This window comes from Mauremys reevesii, linkage group 24, assembly GCF_016161935.1.
Source record: "Mauremys reevesii isolate NIE-2019 linkage group 24, ASM1616193v1, whole genome shotgun sequence".
In the NCBI taxonomy this organism is placed as follows: domain Eukaryota; kingdom Metazoa; phylum Chordata; order Testudines; family Geoemydidae; genus Mauremys; species Mauremys reevesii.
In genome coordinates this window covers 21124421-21142792 of record NC_052646.1, presented here as the reverse complement: position 1 = coordinate 21142792, position 18372 = coordinate 21124421, and the positions used below count along the sequence as shown (strand labels likewise).

General features: G+C 58.4%; 2 protein-coding genes across 7 annotated transcripts in view; one reads left to right on the top strand and one right to left on the bottom strand.

Annotated features, from left to right (window-relative positions):
- Nucleotides 1-528: 528 nt before the first annotated feature.
- DMRTC2 (DMRT like family C2) lies at nt 529-18224 on the bottom strand. 6 transcript variants are annotated; one of them, XR_005591024.1, is made up of 10 exons: nt 17237-17776; nt 15466-15706; nt 14019-14191; nt 13811-13908; nt 12729-12903; nt 11900-12026; nt 6310-6385; nt 4864-5791; nt 3505-3662; nt 654-791 (listed from the first exon to the last, which is right to left on the bottom strand). XR_005591024.1 is itself a non-coding variant. In XM_039512522.1 (9 exons), the coding sequence occupies exons 2-9, from the start codon at nt 15693-15695 to the stop codon at nt 670-672; spliced, it is 1929 nt and encodes a 642-aa protein (XP_039368456.1). In that variant the 5' UTR covers nt 15696-15706; nt 17870-18224; the 3' UTR covers nt 529-669. The 6 variants fall into 6 exon arrangements, 5 of the variants coding, with proteins under 5 accessions (XP_039368456.1, XP_039368455.1, XP_039368454.1 ...); XM_039512522.1 differs by lacking the exons at nt 3505-3662; nt 17237-17776 and adding an exon at nt 17870-18224 and having other exon boundaries at nt 529-791; XM_039512521.1 differs by lacking the exons at nt 3505-3662; nt 17237-17776 and adding an exon at nt 17874-18224 and having other exon boundaries at nt 529-791.
- Nucleotides 18200-18372, top strand: part of LOC120390158 (guanylate-binding protein 1-like) — a 33070-nt gene continuing 32897 nt past the window's right edge. Inside the window, exon 1 of the mRNA XM_039512517.1 lies at nt 18200-18214. The gene's annotated coding sequence lies outside the window, so the exon portion shown is untranslated. The remainder of the gene's footprint in view (nt 18215-18372) is intronic.

Here is an 18372-nt window from a genome sequence, read left to right as displayed (position 1 = left end):
GGCTTTTAAATAAACACGCCGGTCTTTAAAACCAGCAGGAATTCATTTCAATGCCTGTTAATTTCAGGAGGAACTCAAACTACTCAATACGATACTGTTAAAAACCCATGGCCCTAACGCCATTAAAAACGCACTGCTTTAACATTCCCCTGACAAACACAGCTGTGTGCCGTGTCTTCACTAGGACCAAGCTTTGTTCCTGACTCACGTTAGCTACCACACGGTAATGAACATGAGGTGAAATCCTAGGCAAGACAAGAGAGACCCTAGGTTCCCCCATCTTCTTACCTCAACCCACCACAGTGTGAAAACTCCAAGCTGCAGTGCCTTGTCTTGACTGGGATTTTACCTTGTGCTAGCTGACCTCTCCTCCCAGGGAAGATGCACACGGAGAGTCCCCGCACACCACACTGCAGCATGGTGCTGGCCTGGCTTTTTACACTTCTACAAGGAAAGCAGGACAGGCAGTGTAAAACCAACAAGTGGCCCTTCCTCCACTTAAAAAGAAACACCAGTGGGGAGGTGGGGTGAAATTCCCTCCCGCTCCCCATGATTATCCATCTTGGTCCCCATGGCCTTCCTCCCAGTGCCGTTCTCCTAAAGGCAGGGCCTGCTCCAGCTCCGGTCCCCAAGGAGCCGGGAGCCAGATGGAGCTCAGCTGGCCGATGCTCAGTGTGGCGGATGGAGAGGCGCTGGGCTGGAGGAGCAGGTGAGGCTGGGCGAGGCCCCCTGGATGGAGACGCTGCGTGTCTGCTTGGGGACGAGGAAGCCAGTCCTTGCTGTGGCGGGATCTAAACAAAACACACGAGTCAGCGTTACGTTCCAGGACCCGATCCCTGCACTCCCTCCCCCTTCCACCCTTCAAATCCCAGGCTGGCCAAGCTCTCCCCCAAGACAGGCCGATGACTCTCCTCTGGTGCTGCCCAGAGACGAGGTATGGCCTATGCTGTTGGCATTTCAGTGGCTGCAGCTCCCAGCACAGGAGACAAGCTGATACTGAGCAGGCCACAGAGCGTCCCCCTGACTTGGGGCATGAATATGGCCACTCACTCCCTGGCCCGTCACATGGGCAGGTCTGTTTGGTACCGCAGGACTGAGGGTGTGTCTACACTGCGCACTAAGCTGATTTGGGTTTGAGCCCAAGCCCCCATTCCGTCCACACACATCAGTCTGACCTGGGTCAGTGGGTACTCAGGACGCAGGTCCTAGGACCCTGCTGGGGGGTGTATCAGAGCCTGAGTCCCACTGGGACTCAGCTCATTTTGTAATATGGGCAGCTCAAGCCGCAGGCCCGCGTCAGAAGGCCTGTGTAGCGTAGTATAGACGCATTAGCATGGCTGTGAGGGAACCCAGCTCCAGCCAGTGCAATGTGGTGGCTAGAACGTGGCTTGGAAACACCAATTCCACTAGCCGGGGTCCCACAGACTCAGGTTTACAGTGCAGGGTGGTCGCTAGAGCACAACTTCGAATCACCGAGTCCACTAGCCGGGGTCCCACTGACCCAGGGTGACACTCCACACTCCGCATTCATCACAGTGGTATGATTATATGATTATGACATAGTTATGCTGCATCTTGGACAAAATATGGCCTGTGAGGTCTCTATGGAAAAGTGATGGTTTGCTGACTGGATTATCCTCGTTGTATAAATGTATCATTTTTGTATCTGGGGTTATGAATATTGACTTTGTAGGTGCTTGCACCTGCGTAACACCCGAACGCTCGTTGCATTCAGGCTAGCCAGCACACCAGGCATGGTCATGGAAAAGGCTTATCCTCACCTGGGGAGGCTTCAGTCAGCCCATGGATAATGGCTGCCATGACTCAGCGAAGTATGCAAGGCCATGTGACTAGATCACATGATACTGAACTCCATTTTGGTACCTGTATTTTTCCACAAACGAGGCTGGGACTTGGCTTGGAACAAAGGGGTTCCTGCCATATGGAAGAAGCTATGAAAGAGGGACGTGACATCACCAATCGGCCTCATTCCCCACGCAAGAGAATGCCTGGAAACACCTGAGGACGGGTTGCCAACTTTCTAGTCACACAAAACCGAACACCTTAGCCCTGCCCCTTCCCTGAGGCCCCTCCCTCTGCTCACGACATTCCCCCGCCCTCGGTGGCTTGCTCTCCCCCACCCTCACTCACTGTCACTCGGCTGAGGCAGGGAGTCGGGGTTCAGGAGGGGGTGAGGGCTCCGGCTGGGGGTGCAGGCTATGGGATGGGGCTGGGGATGAGGGGGGTTGGGGTGCAGGAAGGTGCTCTGGATTTGGGGGGGGGCTCAGGGCTGGGGCAGGGGGTTGGGGCTTGGGATTGGGGCATGGGCTTTCCTTGGGCGGCTGTGGGGAGGCTAAGGCAGGCTGCCTGTCTGTCCTGGCACCACGCTGTGCGCGCCCCGGAAGCAGCCAGCAGGTCCAGGTCCTAGGTGGTGGGGGGGCCAGGAGGCTCCATGCACCACTCTCGCCCACAGGCAGTGCTCCCCTGAGCTCCCATAGGCTGGGAACCGGCCAATGGGAGTGCGGAGCCGGTGCTTGGGGCAGGGACAGCGTGTGAAGCCCTGTGGCCCCCCTGCCTAGGAGCCAGACCTGGTGGCCAATTCCAGGGTGCAGCGCAGTGCCAGCCAGGGACTAGCCTGCCTTAGCACCACGGTACCACCCACTGGACTTTCAATTTAACAGCCTGGTTGGCGGTGCTGACCGGAGCCGCCAGGGTCCCTTCTCAACTGGGTGTTCGGTCGAAAACCAGACACCTGGTCACCCTACCCGAGGACAAAGACTGAACTGGGGAAGTGCTGGTCCCAGGCAGGAAAGAAGGAAGCCTGGCTGTGTAGGAAACCTTGGTGGACTTTTATCCTATTTGACAGGGTGAGATGCTGCTTAATTCAAATCCTATCTAGTACATTAGGCTTATATTGCGTTTTTGTTCATTTGCTCGGTAATCGACTTTGATCTGTTTGCTATCACCTCTAATCACTTAAAATCTACCTTTCTGAAGTTACTCAAGCTGTTTTATATTTTACCTAAAACAGTGGTTCGAGTGAAGTGCTTGGGGTGAAATCTCAGCTCAGGAACAAGAGCGGGTGCACGTCCACTTGCCTTTGTAGAAGTGGCGGACGGGGTAATAAGTTCACACTGGTCAGGCTTTGGACTGGGGCAGGACAGGACAGCTCCGGGATCTAGGCTGGGGAGCTGGGGGTGTTTTGGCTGGAGCAGTGGCTGGCCAGAGCGTTGATGATCACGGCTGGGGGAGGCCCCGCCTGTGGATGTCTGGGTGAGGGTCAGCTTGGAGGGCTTTGCTGCTTGTCACAAGGTCAGTGTGAGAGGGAACCCAGCCTGGTAAAACAGAGAGCTCAGCAATCCCCCACTTCCAGGTTGCACCCTGGGGGGGGGTGTGTCACACTGGGTTTACAGTGCAGTGTGGTGGCTAGAACATGGCTTGGAAACACCAAGTCCACTAGCCGGGGTCCCACAGACCCGGGTTTACGAGGCCGTGTGGACATACCCTGAGTGGTTCATGGAAATGGGATACAGGCACCGGTCCCCACCAGTCCCAGGGGAGAAGGCTGGCTGGTTGCAGGGGGCAGGAAATGGGGTGTGCAGCTTGTCCCTTCCAGGGGCTGCTGGCTCTAATCCAGACTCCGGTCTAGGGTTGCCAACTTTCTAATCGCACAAAACCAAACAATTTAGCCCCACCCCTTCCCCAAGGCCACTCCCCCTGTCCCACCCCTTTCCCGAGGCCCTGCCCCCCACTCACTACATTCCCCCTCCCTCAGTGGCTCGCTCTCCCCCACCCTCACTCACTTTCACTGGGCTGGGGCAGGGGTTGGGGTGTGGGAGGGGGTGAGGGGCGTGGGGCTGGGGATGAGGGGTTTGTGGTGCAGGAGGGGGCTCCAGGCTGGTGGGTGGGGCAGAGGAGTTCAGGCTGTGGGAGGGGGCTCTGGGCTGGGGCAGTGGGTTGGGGGGGTGAGGGCTCCAGCTGGGGGGAGAGGCTCTGGGGTGGGACCAAGGATGAGGGATTTGGGGTGCAGAAGGGGGCTCCAGGCTTGGGGGTAGGGCAGAGGTGTTCAGGGAGGGGGCTCTGGGCTGGGGCAGGGGGTTGGGGTGCAGGGGGTGAGGGCTCTATCTGGGGGTGCAGGATCTGGTGTGGGGCCAGGGATGAGGAGCTTGGGGTGCAGGAGGGGGCTCTGGGTTTGAGGGGGGCTCAAGGCTGGGGCAGGGGGTTGGGGCACAGGCTTACCCCTGGCAGCTTCTGATCAGCGGCGCAGGGCGGGTAAGGCAGGCTTCCTGCCTGTGCTGATTCTGCACTGCGCCCCAGAAGCGTCCAGCAGGTCCGAATCCTAGGCAGAGGCATGGCAGGTGGCTCTGTGCGCTGCTCTCATCTGCAGGCACCGCCCCCACAGCTCCCATTGGCCGCGGTTCCTAGCCAATGGGAGTGCGGAGCCGGTGCTTGGGATGGGGGCAGTGCATGGAGCCCCGTGGGCCCTCCGCCTAGGAGCCGGACCTGCTGGCCTCTTCCAGGGTGCAGCGCAGAGTCAGGACTGGTAGGGACTAGCCTGCCTCGGCTCCGCAGCGCCGCTGACCGGACTTTTAACGGCCCGGTTGGCGGTGCTGACTGGAGCCACCAGGGTCCCTTTTTTAAGTGGGTGTTCCCGTTGAAAACTGGACGCTCCAGGCAGGGGGACTGGCTAGCTCAGGGGGTGGGCAATGGGACAGCACCAGTTTCAGTGCTGTCCTGATCGTACAGCCGTTCAGTGGCCTGAGTGGGAGCTGCGTGTGCTGGGTCTCTGTGCCTGAGCAGGAAGGGTCAGGAATCGGACATGTGCCCTCAGTGATGGGAGCAGCCGAGTGGCTCACACTGTACCTGCCAGGCCCCAGGTCCCAGGTGCCCTGCTTCTGCTGCTCTCCTCTGCCACCTGCCCCTTGCTGCCACGGCCGCTCCCCTGGCTCGCAGGGCCCTGCTGGGCCTTGAACCCTGGGGCAAGCACAGTGTCTGGGAGGGGCTGGTGGGTAATGAGGCATGGGCTGGGAGTCAGTAAGGACAGGCTGGGGAGCGTGTGCACTTCCACCATGACAGGGGGGCTTTGCGTGGGCAGCGGGGAGATGGGCATTTCTGTGGGAGGGGCGCACAAGGGCAGGGACCGAGGGCTGCTGAGAGCAGAGGCAGCGCGAGCTGGATCCGGGGCGGACGCAGCTGTCTCTGGAATCCCACCGGGATCCGCAGCCTGTGCCATGCAGAGGGTCTGTGCAGTGGAGCCCAGGGAGTCAGAAGGGGCGGGATGGGGGGCATCCTGGTTGGGAACCCCCCGGGGGCTGGAACCAGGTTTGAAGACCTGGATGTTGGAAACCATCAGGGTTGTGGCTGCCTGGGGCCCCCAGGGTGGCGCTGTCGAGACCAGGCGGAAGTTCTTGCGTGACTGAGGAAGAGTCCTGCAGCGCAGCAAACCGGGGAGCACACGTCCCGAGCCCTGCTGCCCACCAGCGCCAGCCAGCTCAGCTGGCAAAGCCTTGTCCCCAGGGGCCTTCAGGGCCTGCTGCTGGGTGGGATCAGACGCCCCCATGTTCCCGGGGTCTCCAGGAGGAGGGGTGAAAGCAGGAAAGGCCGGCATGGGGGGTGCAGTGCCAGTGAGGGGCAGGAAGTCTGGCATGGCAGCAGAGGGGGCCAGCTGGGGGGAATTTCTCAGCACCATCAAGGCCTCGGCAGCCTCCTTCTGCAGCTGCTCTTCGGAGACGGGAGAGAAGACAAGCCCCCTGGTACACCTGAGCGGGAGGTGAGCCGCGGAGAAAGGAGGCTGAAAGAGAGCGAAGAGACGATTCCCAACTCAGGGGAAGGCCAGACCCGCGGATCCAGCTGAGATCAGCACAGAACCACAGGCTGAGGCCAGGACATACGCACCCCAGCCCAATATAGCCCCCCATTACACAGCTGCTGAGGCTGGTTCTTGGGAAAGGAGCCACGGGGCCTTTCCCCAGAGGAGGCTGCAGTTCCAATCCAGCCCCAGGTTGGCGCTGAATGAAAGATGCCCAGTCGTCTCTCTCTGTTCTGATCACTGGGCTGGGGCTGGCGCACACAAGCCGTTCCTGTGCAGCGCACTCCCGCTCCCCAGGGACCGGCTGGGGAGCCCGGGACACATACTGGAAAGGAAGCAGAGAGACAGCCGAGGCCGGGATGGATGCCTGAGCTTTACAACCATCCCCGACACCTGGAGCAGCACGGGAGCATGTGTCAGCATCACGGGGGACACAAAGGGGAGTCTCTCGGCTGCCATATCTCAGCCCTCTGAGGAGGACAGGTCTCAGCGCTACGCACCTGGGCTCCTGGCAGTGTCGACTCCAGGTGGCTGCTCAAATCCATGTTCCCATCCAAGGGACTCAGCGCCAGGCGGCTGGAACAGGCAAGAGACAGTGCATCAGAAAACGCTGTGCTTGGCAGCTCCTCTCTCACTCTGAGTCTGCTGAACCCAAAGCCACTGGCTGGGGAGAGTCATTTCAGTGTCTGTTTATGGCCCATCTCCCATGCCGGGTCCCTGGCTTTCCCATGACATTTACAAATAAACTGTCATGGTGGGAGACACCAGACGGCTCGGGCTGGGAAGCGTATACACAGAGTCTTACAGGTTATTTTTTTCTTAACGTGTGAGCAAGTTTTCAGCCTTTGGAGAAATACTGTGGGGTTAGTTTTGTCTGGGCAGATGTCAGTGACACGCTCTGTTCCAGGACTGGGTGCACACCATGCAAATAAAAGATGCTACCCATAGAGAATACCCAGACTCCATGTCACTAATTTCTCCTCCACGAGGAAGGTGACCTGCGAAGCCCCAGGATTTCGCTCCTGCTAGTCCGAGGGGTAATGCTGATGTTGGCAATGAGACACTAGTGCTGAAAGAAGGGGCAACAGCACTCTCTGGAAATCTTTCCAGACAGAGCCACATCACCCTCTGGCCCTTTAAGAGATGGTTCCAGGCAGGGTGACCAGATGTCCCGATTTTATAGGGACAGTCCCGATTTTTGGGTCTTTTTCTTATATAGTCTCCTACTACCGCCCACCCCCGTCCTGATTTTTCACTCTTGCTGTCTGGTCACCCTAGTTCCAGGCATGTGTGACACCCTTAGCTCACCTCCCCAGGTGGAGAAAATTAGCAAAGTCACATGATGATGGGCAGGTCATGTGGCTAGATCAGGCCTCTGGCAGAAGCCTGTGGAGAAAGAGAAGGGAGGCTCCAGAGCAGCAGTTTTCAAACTTTTTTTCTGGTGACCCAGTTGAAGAAAATTGTTGATGCCTGTGACCCAACGGAGCTGCTCTCGGTCAATGGGAGTGCCGAGCCGGTGCTCGGGGCGAGGGCAGCGTGCAGAGCCTGTGGCCCCCCTGCCTAGGAGCAGGACCCGTTGCTGGCCGCTTGGGGGGCACAGCACAGTGTTAGAACAAGTAGGGACTAGCCTGCCTTGGCCGGGCAGCACCGCCGATGGGACTTTTAACGGCCCGGTCGGCAGTGCTGACCAGAGCTGCCGCGACTCAGTGCCTGACATTCCGCGACCCAGTACTGGGCCGCGACCCACCATTTGAACCCCACTGCTGTGGAGAGCCTTGGGGTGGGAGCCCAGGGGAGAGAGGACAGACGCTCAGGAAGGAGTGCTGTGCCCAGCTTGAGACTGGGCGGGGACGACTTTTAGAGTTTGTCTACACTGGCAAGTTTTGTCGCCAAAAATGGCCTTTTGGCGACAAAACAGCGATAGTGTATACACTGCAATGGGACTTTTGTAAAAAAAACAGCCCAGTTTTGGCGACAAAAAACTTCCATCCCTGCAAGAGACTTTTGTCTTTTCCCCTCCCTTTATTGTCGACAAACAGCCAGTGTAGACACCACGCCTCTTTTTTCTGATTTTATTGGCCTCCGGAAAGTGTCCCACAATTCCCACGCTGCCGCTCTGGTCAGCAGTGTGAACTCCACTGCCCTGCAGCCAACCTGCTCCTCCCCCTTGCAAGCCCCAGGAATTTTAGATCTCATTTCCTGCTTGCTGGCTTCCCAGGTGAGCATGGCTGGCTACCGCACCAAACGGGCGCCTGCTTGGGCCAATGCTGAGCTGTTGGATCTGATCAGTATATAGGGAGAGGAGTCTGTTCAGTCGCAGCTGTGAGTGACCCGTAGGAATCGGGACACATATGGGCAAATGTCTCGAGGCTTGTGTGAAAAGGGCTCTGATCGGGACACGCAGCAGTGCAGGATGAAGATAAAGGAGTTGAGGCAGGCGTACCATAAGGCGTGGGAGGCAAACCATCGACCTGCAGCTTCTATAAGGAGCTGGATGCTATCCTCGGTGGTGACCCCACCTCCATCGCCGATTGCCCCGTGGATACTTCGGAGGCAGCAGAAAGAGGGGGTAACCCGGAGGCTGAAATTCTGGATGAAGAAGTCGAGCTAGAAAAGGATGTGGAGCTCCCAGCAGGGTCGCCGACTGGGGCAGGCAGCCAGGAACTTTTCTCCATTCCAGAAGTGCTCCATGGGGAGCAGGAAGCAGATGAGAAGCCGGGTAAGTTGCTGTGGCTTGTGTAGGGAATCGAAAAGTGGGAGGCAGGTAGTGTTTTCTGTGAGCTGAACATCGCCCTGTGTAGCTAATCTGCATGGCTAAGCAGGGTGTCGATGGACATCGAGAGCTGCAGGGAATCCTCCAGAGAGAGGCTCTGGAAAGTTTCCAAGAGGAACTTGTTAATCCTCTGCCGCAGACTCCCAGGGACTGCAGCCTTGTTAGTTCCCCCACTGTAGGAAACTGTACCATGACATTTAACCATCACTGGAGCTGGGACCAAAGCGGCACATAGCTGAGCTGCACAGCCAAAAGCATTCAGCAGCTGTGCCCTGGTTTCTCTGGTCACCCGCAGCAGCGCGATGTCAGCCAGCAGGTTGGCCGCATGTGAAAGAGTGTGGGATAATTTTAGAATGAGTTCCCTGCAAAGCTGCCCTGCAAGCCATGACCGTTTTGTCCATACACACAACTGCCTTCCCCCAACTCCCAACACTCACCATGATTGGGGTGCTCGCGGAGCTGCGTGCCTGCCTAGAGTCAGTGAGAAGGTGATAACTACTAGTTGCAAAAGGCCCTTGTTACTGAAAGGCTTAAATCGTTTGCTGGAATGTAACAGTCCCTCTTCTGTGAATTGTCCACAGCAGCCGAGGCCTTGAGGAACGCACCACGCACTGCTGCCGACTGGCTTCGGCAGATAAGGAAGAAGCCGAGACGCAGCAAAGAAGACATGTTCAGGGAGGTGCTGCAGCGCCATGAGAGACAGACCAGGGACAGAATAAAGAATGCAGTATTTGCTAGGCACATGGCAGAGCGGATGATAAAAGTTATGGTGGATCAGACCGAGATTCTCAAGTCTTTGATACAGCTGCAGACTGAGCAGATCCATGGTCAACCTCCAGTGCAGCACATGCACGTGTACAATTCTTTGCCAACCACACCCACCTCTATGCTCACACATTCCTTTTCACTTCACAGCACTCCACCCCCTCTCACAGCTTGGACAATGATAGCTGGAGCTACACATAGTTGTGAGGTTTTACCCTTCTTAACAATCAATAAAGGCCAAGGCATTTAATGGTACAGCGTTTTTATTCTGTGTTCTACAAAAGCGTATAGCAATCAATTCACTCTCGGGAACAGGATTCGAAATCATTGTGTTGCATAGATCTTGGGCCCCAAAATTGTCCATGGATGCACCAGGGAAGCAACTTCAAAGCAGACGTGTTAGCGCCCCTCGTTGTCCAAGTGGTTCCTCAAAGCCGCTCTGATGTTATTAGCAGCCCTCTGGGCTCCTCTGACAGCCCTAGCATCTGGCTGTTCAAACTGTGCAGCCAAGCGCTCGGCCTCAGTACTCCACACCTGAGCAAACATTTCACCCTTAGATTCACACAGACTATGCAAAGTGCAGCACGCCGCTATGACCACGGGAATATTATGCTTGGTAAGGTCTAGCCTGCCATTGAGACACCTCCAGTGAACTTTCAAATGGCCAAAGGCACATTCCACTACCATGCGGCACCTGCTCAGCCTGTTATTAAAACGCTCCTTGCTGCTGTCCAGGTGCCCTGTGTAAGGTTTCATGAGCCAGGGCTGTAAGGGGTAAGCCGGGTCTCCCAGGATTACTATGGGCATTTCCACATCCCGCACTGTGATCTTGTGGTCTGGAAAGAAATTCCCCGCCTGCAGCTTTCTGTACAGGCCACTGTTCCTGAAGATGCGTGCGTCATGCACCTTTCCAGACCAGCCTGCACTGATGTCCGGGAAACACCCCCGGTGATCCACAAGTGCCTGCAACACCATGGAGAAGTATCCCTTCCTATTGATGTACTCAGAGGCAAGGTGGTCTGTGCTTCTCCGCCACAGTTAGGGAAACCCATCTCTGCAAAGCCAGCCACTACTTCATGCACATTTTCCAGAGTCACGGTCCTCCTCAGCAGGATGCGATTTATTGCCCTGCACACTTGGAGTAATACAGCCCCAACAGTGGACTTCCCCACTCCAAATTGATTTGCAGCTGACCGGTAGCAGTCTGGGTTCGCCAGCTTCCACACAGTGATTGCAACACGCTTCTCTACCAAAAGGGCAGCTCTCAATCTGGTGTCCTTGTGCCGCAGGTCAGGGGCCAGATCAGCACATAGCTCCAGGAAGGTTATTTTACGTATTTGAAAGTTCTGTACCCACTGGTCTTCATCCCACGCCTGCATGACAGTGCGATCCCACCAATCAGTGCTTGTTTTCCTAGCCCAAAAGCGACCGTCTACCATATGCAGCTGCTCTGTGAATGCCAAAAGCATTGATAAGTTGTTGCCGTCCATATCACACTCGGGTGCCTAGGATTCAGCCTCTGTCAGTAACTTTGCGAGTAACTCTACTGCCACGCACAGTGTCTTCACGACAGTTAATAGCACATAGGAAAGAAGTGCGGGATCCATCCTCTCTCACTGCAGATGCTGGCGCGCACTACAAAGACTGACAGTTGGAAAAACGGTGCAAAAGGAAGCCAGAAGCCACTGGAGGGCTGGGACACAAAGCAGTGCATGACGGGACATTTTGCACGTCCCAGGATGTGCCGTGCTCCGTTTCCGCCTTCCCACAACACCTAGTGACAGATGGTGTTGCCAGGCACTGTGGGATACATACCCACAGTGCATTGCTCACACTGTCAGTAATGGTGCCTCTAATGTGGACATGATCTGTCGACAGAGGGAGCAAATGTAGACTTGCTTTGGCGACTTTGCTTTTGTCGATTTTTTCATGTCGATATTAATTTCATCGACAAAACTTGCCAGTGTAGACAAGTCCTTATTTTGAATCCCCGGAAGGGGTGGACTTGTTTCTTTTATGTCTTAGCTGCAGAATGAAGAGGCCGCAGCAGCAGCCAAAGCAGGCTGGATGGTTGGGAGATCCAACCTGCATGAGGGGAAACTGAGGCAGCAGCTAGCCTGAAACTAGATCAGGCTGGTGGCACTGCTACACCTACACTGAGGGTTTAAAGTTGATGGAGGCCCCCTGTCTTCACCATGGGGACCAATAGGTTGATTGCCTTAGCCTCTGGCTAGCCCCCAAGCCCTCCCCATGGGTGATTAACCAGACGTGTGGCTATTGGTATGTGTAAACATGGCAGCTCTCTCACCACACAGCTCTGTTCCAGGGGCCAGGTGTTGGGTTTGCTGCTTACAGAGTAGGACTGGTCTAGGCTGGCGTTTAGTGGGACCAGGCGGGAAAGGGGATGGCTCTGGAGTATCTTAGGCTGCCTCCAGCCCACAGATATTGAAATACTCCAGTGCAGAAGTTGCTTCCCATGCGATTTCAGGTTGCTTCTTTTACACGCTGTGAGCGTGCTCCAGCCAGGGTGCTGGCCCTGCAGAAATACACACCCAAGCAGTTCAGTGGATGCAGAGGCTGCTGGTGGGAACCAGGGGGGGCTTGGTGCCTGCTGGAACAGCCGTCCTGGGACTGCCACGAGACCCCCTGGGGCATGTGTCACCTTGCCGCCATCACAACCTGCCAGACAAATACGAGTTGATGTCAGTCAGAGCCGAGCAGTGGAGGCAACTGGGGCTACGGGGCGCTGTTGACAAGGTGATGCATTCTCCTCCCGGCTAAGGGAGACTTGCACAGCCGCAGCCTCGCTGTGCCCAGCTTTAAAGGGGAGCTGTCGCACTGATGGAACCCACTAGGGTGACCAGATGAGAGGAAGAAAATATTGGGACACATGTGGGGGTCATCGCTGGTGGAGAAAAAAAAAAAAAAAGCCGAGTGCTGCCAGCGGAGCAAAAAAAGCCGCTAAAAAAGGAGTACCGCGAAATAGCGGGACAAATTGCGTCCTGACCGGGATGCAGGACAAACGCCTAAATATCAGGACGGGCACGATTTTATCGGGACATCTGGTCACCCTAGAGCCCGCAGGGTCATCTAGTGCGGTAGCCCTGCGCCAGAGCAGGCCAGTGGCCTCGGCTAGCCAGGTATCACTCCCTTTTCTTGCTGCGACTGGTCAGACCCACGGCCTGGTATCCTCCCACCGTCCCTGCCACCTCAGTATCCGTGCCCCCCAGATCAGACCAGTGAGCCCCTCTGAGTCCAGCCCCATCCTCCCTGCCCTGTCTGTAACCTTTCATCCTGCATCGTAAAGAGAGAAGGAAACACCAGAGGGCACTTAGGCCCTGGGGCTTATATTCGTGTCATCCTGGAGAGGGGGCTACCCACCTGGGTGAGCTGTGAAGCAAAGGGGAGGCTCCTGGGGCAACACCTGGCAGAGGACGGGTGGGGGCAGGGGAAGAGCTGGCAGGAACCAAGGTGCGTAGGGTGGCTGGCATTCTCCAAGGGGCCAGGGCAGCTGAGTCACCTCAGGCTGGTGGGGAAGAGGCAGCCAAGGGCTTTCCTAGAAAGCAATGCAGAGGACACGTGCATATGACTCAGGGAACAGGCAGCTGCTTGGAAACAGCAAACACTGGGATGCAGCAGCCTGATCACACGGAGGAGCTCAAACCCCTCGCTAAGGGGATTCCCCACGTCGGGGGACTGGCAGCGTCAAGGGGAATTGAGAAATGGGATATGGGCTCTTTCCCTTCCTGGAGGCACCTCGGTTAGCAGGACTAGATGGTTCTGGGGGCATGTGGAATGGATTAAGGGGCCTTTCGCCTCTAGGGGGTGCAGGTTCCAATCCAGGCCAAGGTTAGTGGGACTGGATGGGCTTGGAGGATGATGGAATGGGTTATGGGGCCTTCCCCTCTCTCCAATCCGTACTGGGGTTAGAAGGACTGGGTGAGTGGGCGGGGCTGGGTTATGGGGCCTTCCCCTCTCTCCAATCCGTACTGGGGTTAGAAGGACTGGGTGAGTGGGCGGGGCTGGGTTATGGGGCCTTCCCCTCTCTCCAATCCATACTGGGGTTAGAAGGACTGGGTGAGTGGGCGGGGTTGGGTTATGGGGCCTTCCCCTCTCTCCAATCCGTACTGGGGTTAGAAGGACTGGGTGGGTGGGCGGGGTTGGGTTATGGGGCCTTCCCCTCTCTCCAATCCATACTGGGGTTAGAAGGACTGGGTGAGTGGGCGGGGCTGGGTTATGGGGCCTTCCCCTCTCTCCAATCCATACTGGGGTTAGAAGGACTGGGTGAGTGGGCGGGGTTGGGTTATGGGGCCTTCCCCTCTCTCCAATCCATACTGGGGTTCGAAGGACTGGGTGAGTGGGCGGGGTTGGGTTATGGGGCCTTCCCCTCTCAGAGACGCCAGTTCCAATCCTATCGGGCCCAGCACCTCAGGGCCACATGCAATACTCTTCCCCATCATCACCCTTCTGGCAGGTTGGTGACTCCGGTGGCCGGTGGGCCCTGCAGTCCCCTGATGGGTAGGTCCAGCCGTGGAGCCCGGCTCTGCATTTTCCTTTGCGGCTGTGGAAGGAGGAGAGCGTGTGAAGAGAAGCTGGATGTGAGCTCTGATGTCGCCCTGAAGTGAGCAGGGGGCCATTAGCCAGTCTGAGGTGGTGGGGGTAGATACACACCTGCGGCTGCTCGCTCCTTTGGCTTGGCCCCTTCGTGGGGATTGGCCAAGCCCAGAGAGGCCACGGCAGAGCCATCCCTGAGCCGCAGCAAACCTCTGGCCAGCTGCTTCCTCAGCTCCGTCTCCTGCTGCCTGCGCAGGGCCACCTGGGCAGCCATGACACGCCGGCGCTGCCTGTGGGGAGCAGAGAGAGACGGCAGTGCAAACCCAGACCTCCCCCGACGGGTGTCCCCTACAATTGGGCATTGGGGCCAGACTGAGTGCTGCGAAGAGCCCCCCCACCCCACTCCCTGCAGCACCTGCCCCCCAGCCCTATGCTGGGGCATTGGGGCCACCCTGACTGCCAGGGGAGAGCCCCCAACCCGCTCCCTGCAGCACCTGCCCCCCAGCCCTATGCTGGGGCATTGGGCCAGCCCTGACTGCCAGGGGAGAGCCCCCCAACCTGCTCCCTGCAGCACCTGCCCCCCAGCCCTATGCTGGGGCATTGGGGCCAGCCCTGACTGCCAGGGGAGAGCCCCCCAACCTGCAGCACCTGCCCCCCAGCCCTATGCTGGAGCATTGGGGCCAGCCCTGACTGCCAGGGGAGAGCCCCCCAACCCGCTCCCTGCAGCACCTGCCCCCCAGCCCTATGCTGGAGCATTGGGCCAACCCTGACTGCCAGGAGAGCCTGCAGCACCTGCCCCCAGCCCTATGCTGGGGCATTGGGCCAGCCCTGACTGCCGGGGCATTCCTGACTGCCAGGGGAGAGCCCCCAACCCGCTCCCTGCAGCACCTGCCCCCCAGCATCATGCTGGGGCATTGGGCCAGCCCTGACTGCCAGGGGAGAGCCCCCCAACCCGCTCCCTGCAGCACCTGCCCCCCAGCCCTATGCTGGGGCATTGGGCCAGCCCTGACTGCCAGGGGAGAGCCCCCCAACCCGCTCCCTGCAGCACCTGCCCCCCCCCCCCAGCATCATGCTGGGGCATTGGGGCTAGGGGCGGCTCCAGACCCCAGCACGCCGAGCGTGTGCTTGGGGCGGCATGCCTCGGGGGGCGCTCTGCCGGTCGCCGGGAGGGCGGCTGGCAGCTCCGGTGGACCTCCCGCAGGCGTACCTGCGGAGGGTCCGATGGAGCCGCGGGATCAGCGGACCCTCCGCAGGCACGCCTGCGGGAGGACCACCGGAGCCACGGGACTGGCGACTGGCAGAGCGCCTCCCGCGGCATGCCGCCCTGCTTGGGGCGGCGAAATGTCTAGAGACGCCCCTGATTGGGGCCAACCCTGACTGCCAGGGGAGAGCCCCCCAACCTGCTCCCTGCAGCACCGCCCCCCCCCCAGCATCACGCTGGGGCATTGGGCCAGCCCTGACTGCCAGGGTAGGGTGCCCCCTACTGAGCCCCCACCCTGCTCGCTGCAACACAGTGGTATTGGGCTCAGCACTGACTCCGTGGGGAGAACGCCCCGGCACGTACAGAATGAGGATGCACTTGTCACACTGGCAGCCCTGGAACTGGCAGCCCTTCTTGTGGCCCTTGAGCAGGACCCGGATGCCGTGGTTGCGGCAGCGGGCACAGGTCGGGGAGCGGGCAGGGGCAGGCGGGGCACAGTTGTCCTGGGCACTGCCGTCATCTGTGGTGGAGTCCGAGGGGCAGCACTGAATGCGCGGCCTTGCCGTGCTGGAGGGGTCGCCGCTCTCCTCCATGGTCCGTGAGCCTGAGGGGGGAGCAGTGAGTGAACACAAGGGCCATTCCTGACCCCAGGGACAGAGCCCAGGCCCTAGGCATGTCCATAGCTGCTCAGCTCAGACAAAGCAGGGGGCTGGGGCCCTGCCTCAGGATCTGCCCCCGACCCTCCTCATCTTGTGCACCAAGGTTATGGCTTGCGTCAGGGTCAAGGTCACATATGGGCCATGCATCCTGCACCCCTAGCCACCCCGCTGTCACTCTGGCTCCGAACACGCTACCCCCCATCTCCCACACAATTCTGCGGCAAAGGGGTGGGACTGTCAGGAGAGTGGGGGGCATGGGGTGATAATTGTTACAGGCTGGCACTGTTGGCTGCGCGGGAGCTGACGTCCCCGTGTGGTGGCCAGGGTTGCCTTGACGTCACAGCGGGGCATCTGTTGAGGAGGCACACGTGGGGCTGGGGAAGGTGCCACTTATGGCTAGGTGGGTGAGGGTTCTTCTGTGGGGCGGCAGACAGGGTAAGTCACCATAGAGTGGATGTGTAGGAGGGGTTGCAGTCGCCATGAGGCCTAGCATGGCCCGGCATCACTATGAGGGAAGAATCTTTTGTAAGGCAGCTGTTGAGGAGTTGATGTCAGGATGGGGTGACTGCTGGGGTGGGGGTCTTCTGTGGGGTGGCTGTAATGGGGTTGGTGTCAGGAAGGGGTGACTGTTGGGGTAGGGGGCTCCTGTGGAGTAGCCGTGGGGTTGGTGTCAGGAAGGGGTGACTGTTGGGGTAGGGGGCTCCTGTGGAGTAGCCGTGGGGGGCTGTTGTCAGAATGGGGCAACTGTTGGGGCGGGGGTCTCCTGTGGAGTAGCTGTGGGTGAGTTGATGTCAGGATGGGATGACTGTTGGGGCAGGGGTCTCTGATGGAGTAGCTGTGGGTGAGTTGATGTCAGGATGGGATGACTGTTGGGGCAGGGGTCTCCTGTGGAGTAGCCGTGGGGGGTTATTGTCAGGATGGGGCAACTGTTGGGGCGGGGGGTCTCCTGTGGAGTAGCTGTGGGGGGTTGTTGTCAGGATGGGGTGACTGTTGGGGCGGGGGTCTCCTGTGGAGTAGCTGTGGGTGAGTTGATGTCAGGATGGGATGACTGTTGGGGCAGGGGTCTCCTGTGGAGTAGCTGTGGGTGAATTGATGTCAGGATGGGATGACTGTTGGGGCAGGGGTCTCCTGTGGAGTAGCTGTGGGGGGTTGTTGTCAGGATGGGGTGACTGTTGGGGTGACAGTCTCCTGTGGAGTAGCTGTGAGGGGGCGGGTTGACATCACCACAGGGCGGATCTTGGAGGGCTGTTTCTTGTGAGGGCTGACATCCCCTCCGTGTGAGGCGGCTGTGGAAGGTTTAGCACCACTGGCACTGGGTGGGTGTCAGGGGGGGTGTCTTCTGTGGGATAGCGGTGGGGGTTTGACATCCCCTTGGGATAAGGCAGCTGTGGCAGAGTTCATGTCACTACAGGAGGTTGCTGGGGGGCATCTTCTGTAGGATAGTGGTTTGTAGGTGGAGGGGGAGTTAAGGTCACCATGAGGAAGGTGTTTGGGTGTCTTCTGTGGCCAGGTTGACATGCTGAGGTGGGTGACGTTGGATGTGTTGGCGTCACCCCAGGGAGGTTGTCAGTGGGGGCATGTCTCCTGTAGCCGTGTCCCCATGTCCCCATAGGGAGGCTTTTGGAGAGGGTAGACATCTCCTGTAAGGTGACTCGGGGGGTGGGGGATTGACATCACTTCTCCCAGGGACATCGCCATGGGAGGTTGATATCCTCTCAGGGGGGATGGCTGTGGAGGGGTTGATGTCACAATCAGAGGTTGATATCCCTGGTGGTGGTGGTTGTGGAGGGGTTGACATTGTGCGTGCCGTTGTGTGTGCGGATGTCTCCCAGGGACATCGCCATTGGAGGTTGACGGAGGGGTTGACATTGCCGGGGGTGGCTGTGTGGGGATGTCTCCCAGGGAACGGCGTTGCCGTTGCCGTGGGGGGTTGGTATCCCTGGAGCGATGGCTATTGCCAGCCAAGTGCTGGCTGTGCGCTGGGATTGATGTGACCGCAGGGAGAACGGCCTGTCTCTATGGGGGACAGCCCTTGGTACCTCAGGGCTCATTACTTTGCAGAGGGCTCTATATGCCAGTCTCTTCCCCCTACACTGACTGAACCTAACCAACCCTGCCTTCCCCGAGAGCCAAGGAGCCAATCACAGCGCCTCTTTCAACCGCCTTTCACCAGTGGACCAATCGCCCTTCTCCTTTCGTCTCATTTTCTAGCGGATGTCCAATCAGAGGCGATGACCCTTTTCCCGCCTTTGGGCAGCTAATCAGGCTCGTGCTCCCCTCAGAGTCAAGAGTAGTTCGAGCGGCCTCTCTGTTCCCGCGCTCCCTGGGAGCCAGCCAATCAGCGGCGGATGTGCCTCAGATGGGATAACAGGGGAGGAGGGCCCCTCCTGCGGTCGGGACCGAACCATTTGGGAGAAGGAAAGGGGGAGCCACTGAGCTGAACCATTGTAAACGTAGGAAGAAGAGCTGCTTCCTTGTGTACATGGGAGTTAATGAGGAATGAACCATTGTGCAAATAGGGACAGAACCATTTTTTTTGGGGGGGGGGATAAAAGGGTAGAGATGGGGACTGAAACACTGGGTAAATAGGGGGCTGAAACACTGCCCCATA

Coding starts and splice junctions, on each gene's coding strand:
- DMRTC2 (XM_039512519.1), bottom strand. CDS start 17,279: ATGTCAACCTGGCCACAGAAGACACCCAAACACCTTCCTCATG. Junction 15,707..17,236: donor ACCCAAACACCTTCCTCATG/GTGACCTTAACT, acceptor CTCCCCCCTCAG/GCTCACGGACCATGGAGGAG. Junction 6,386..11,899: donor GCATCCACTGAACTGCTTGG/GTGTGTATTTCT, acceptor TGCCTGTTCCAG/CCGCCTGGCGCTGAGTCCCT.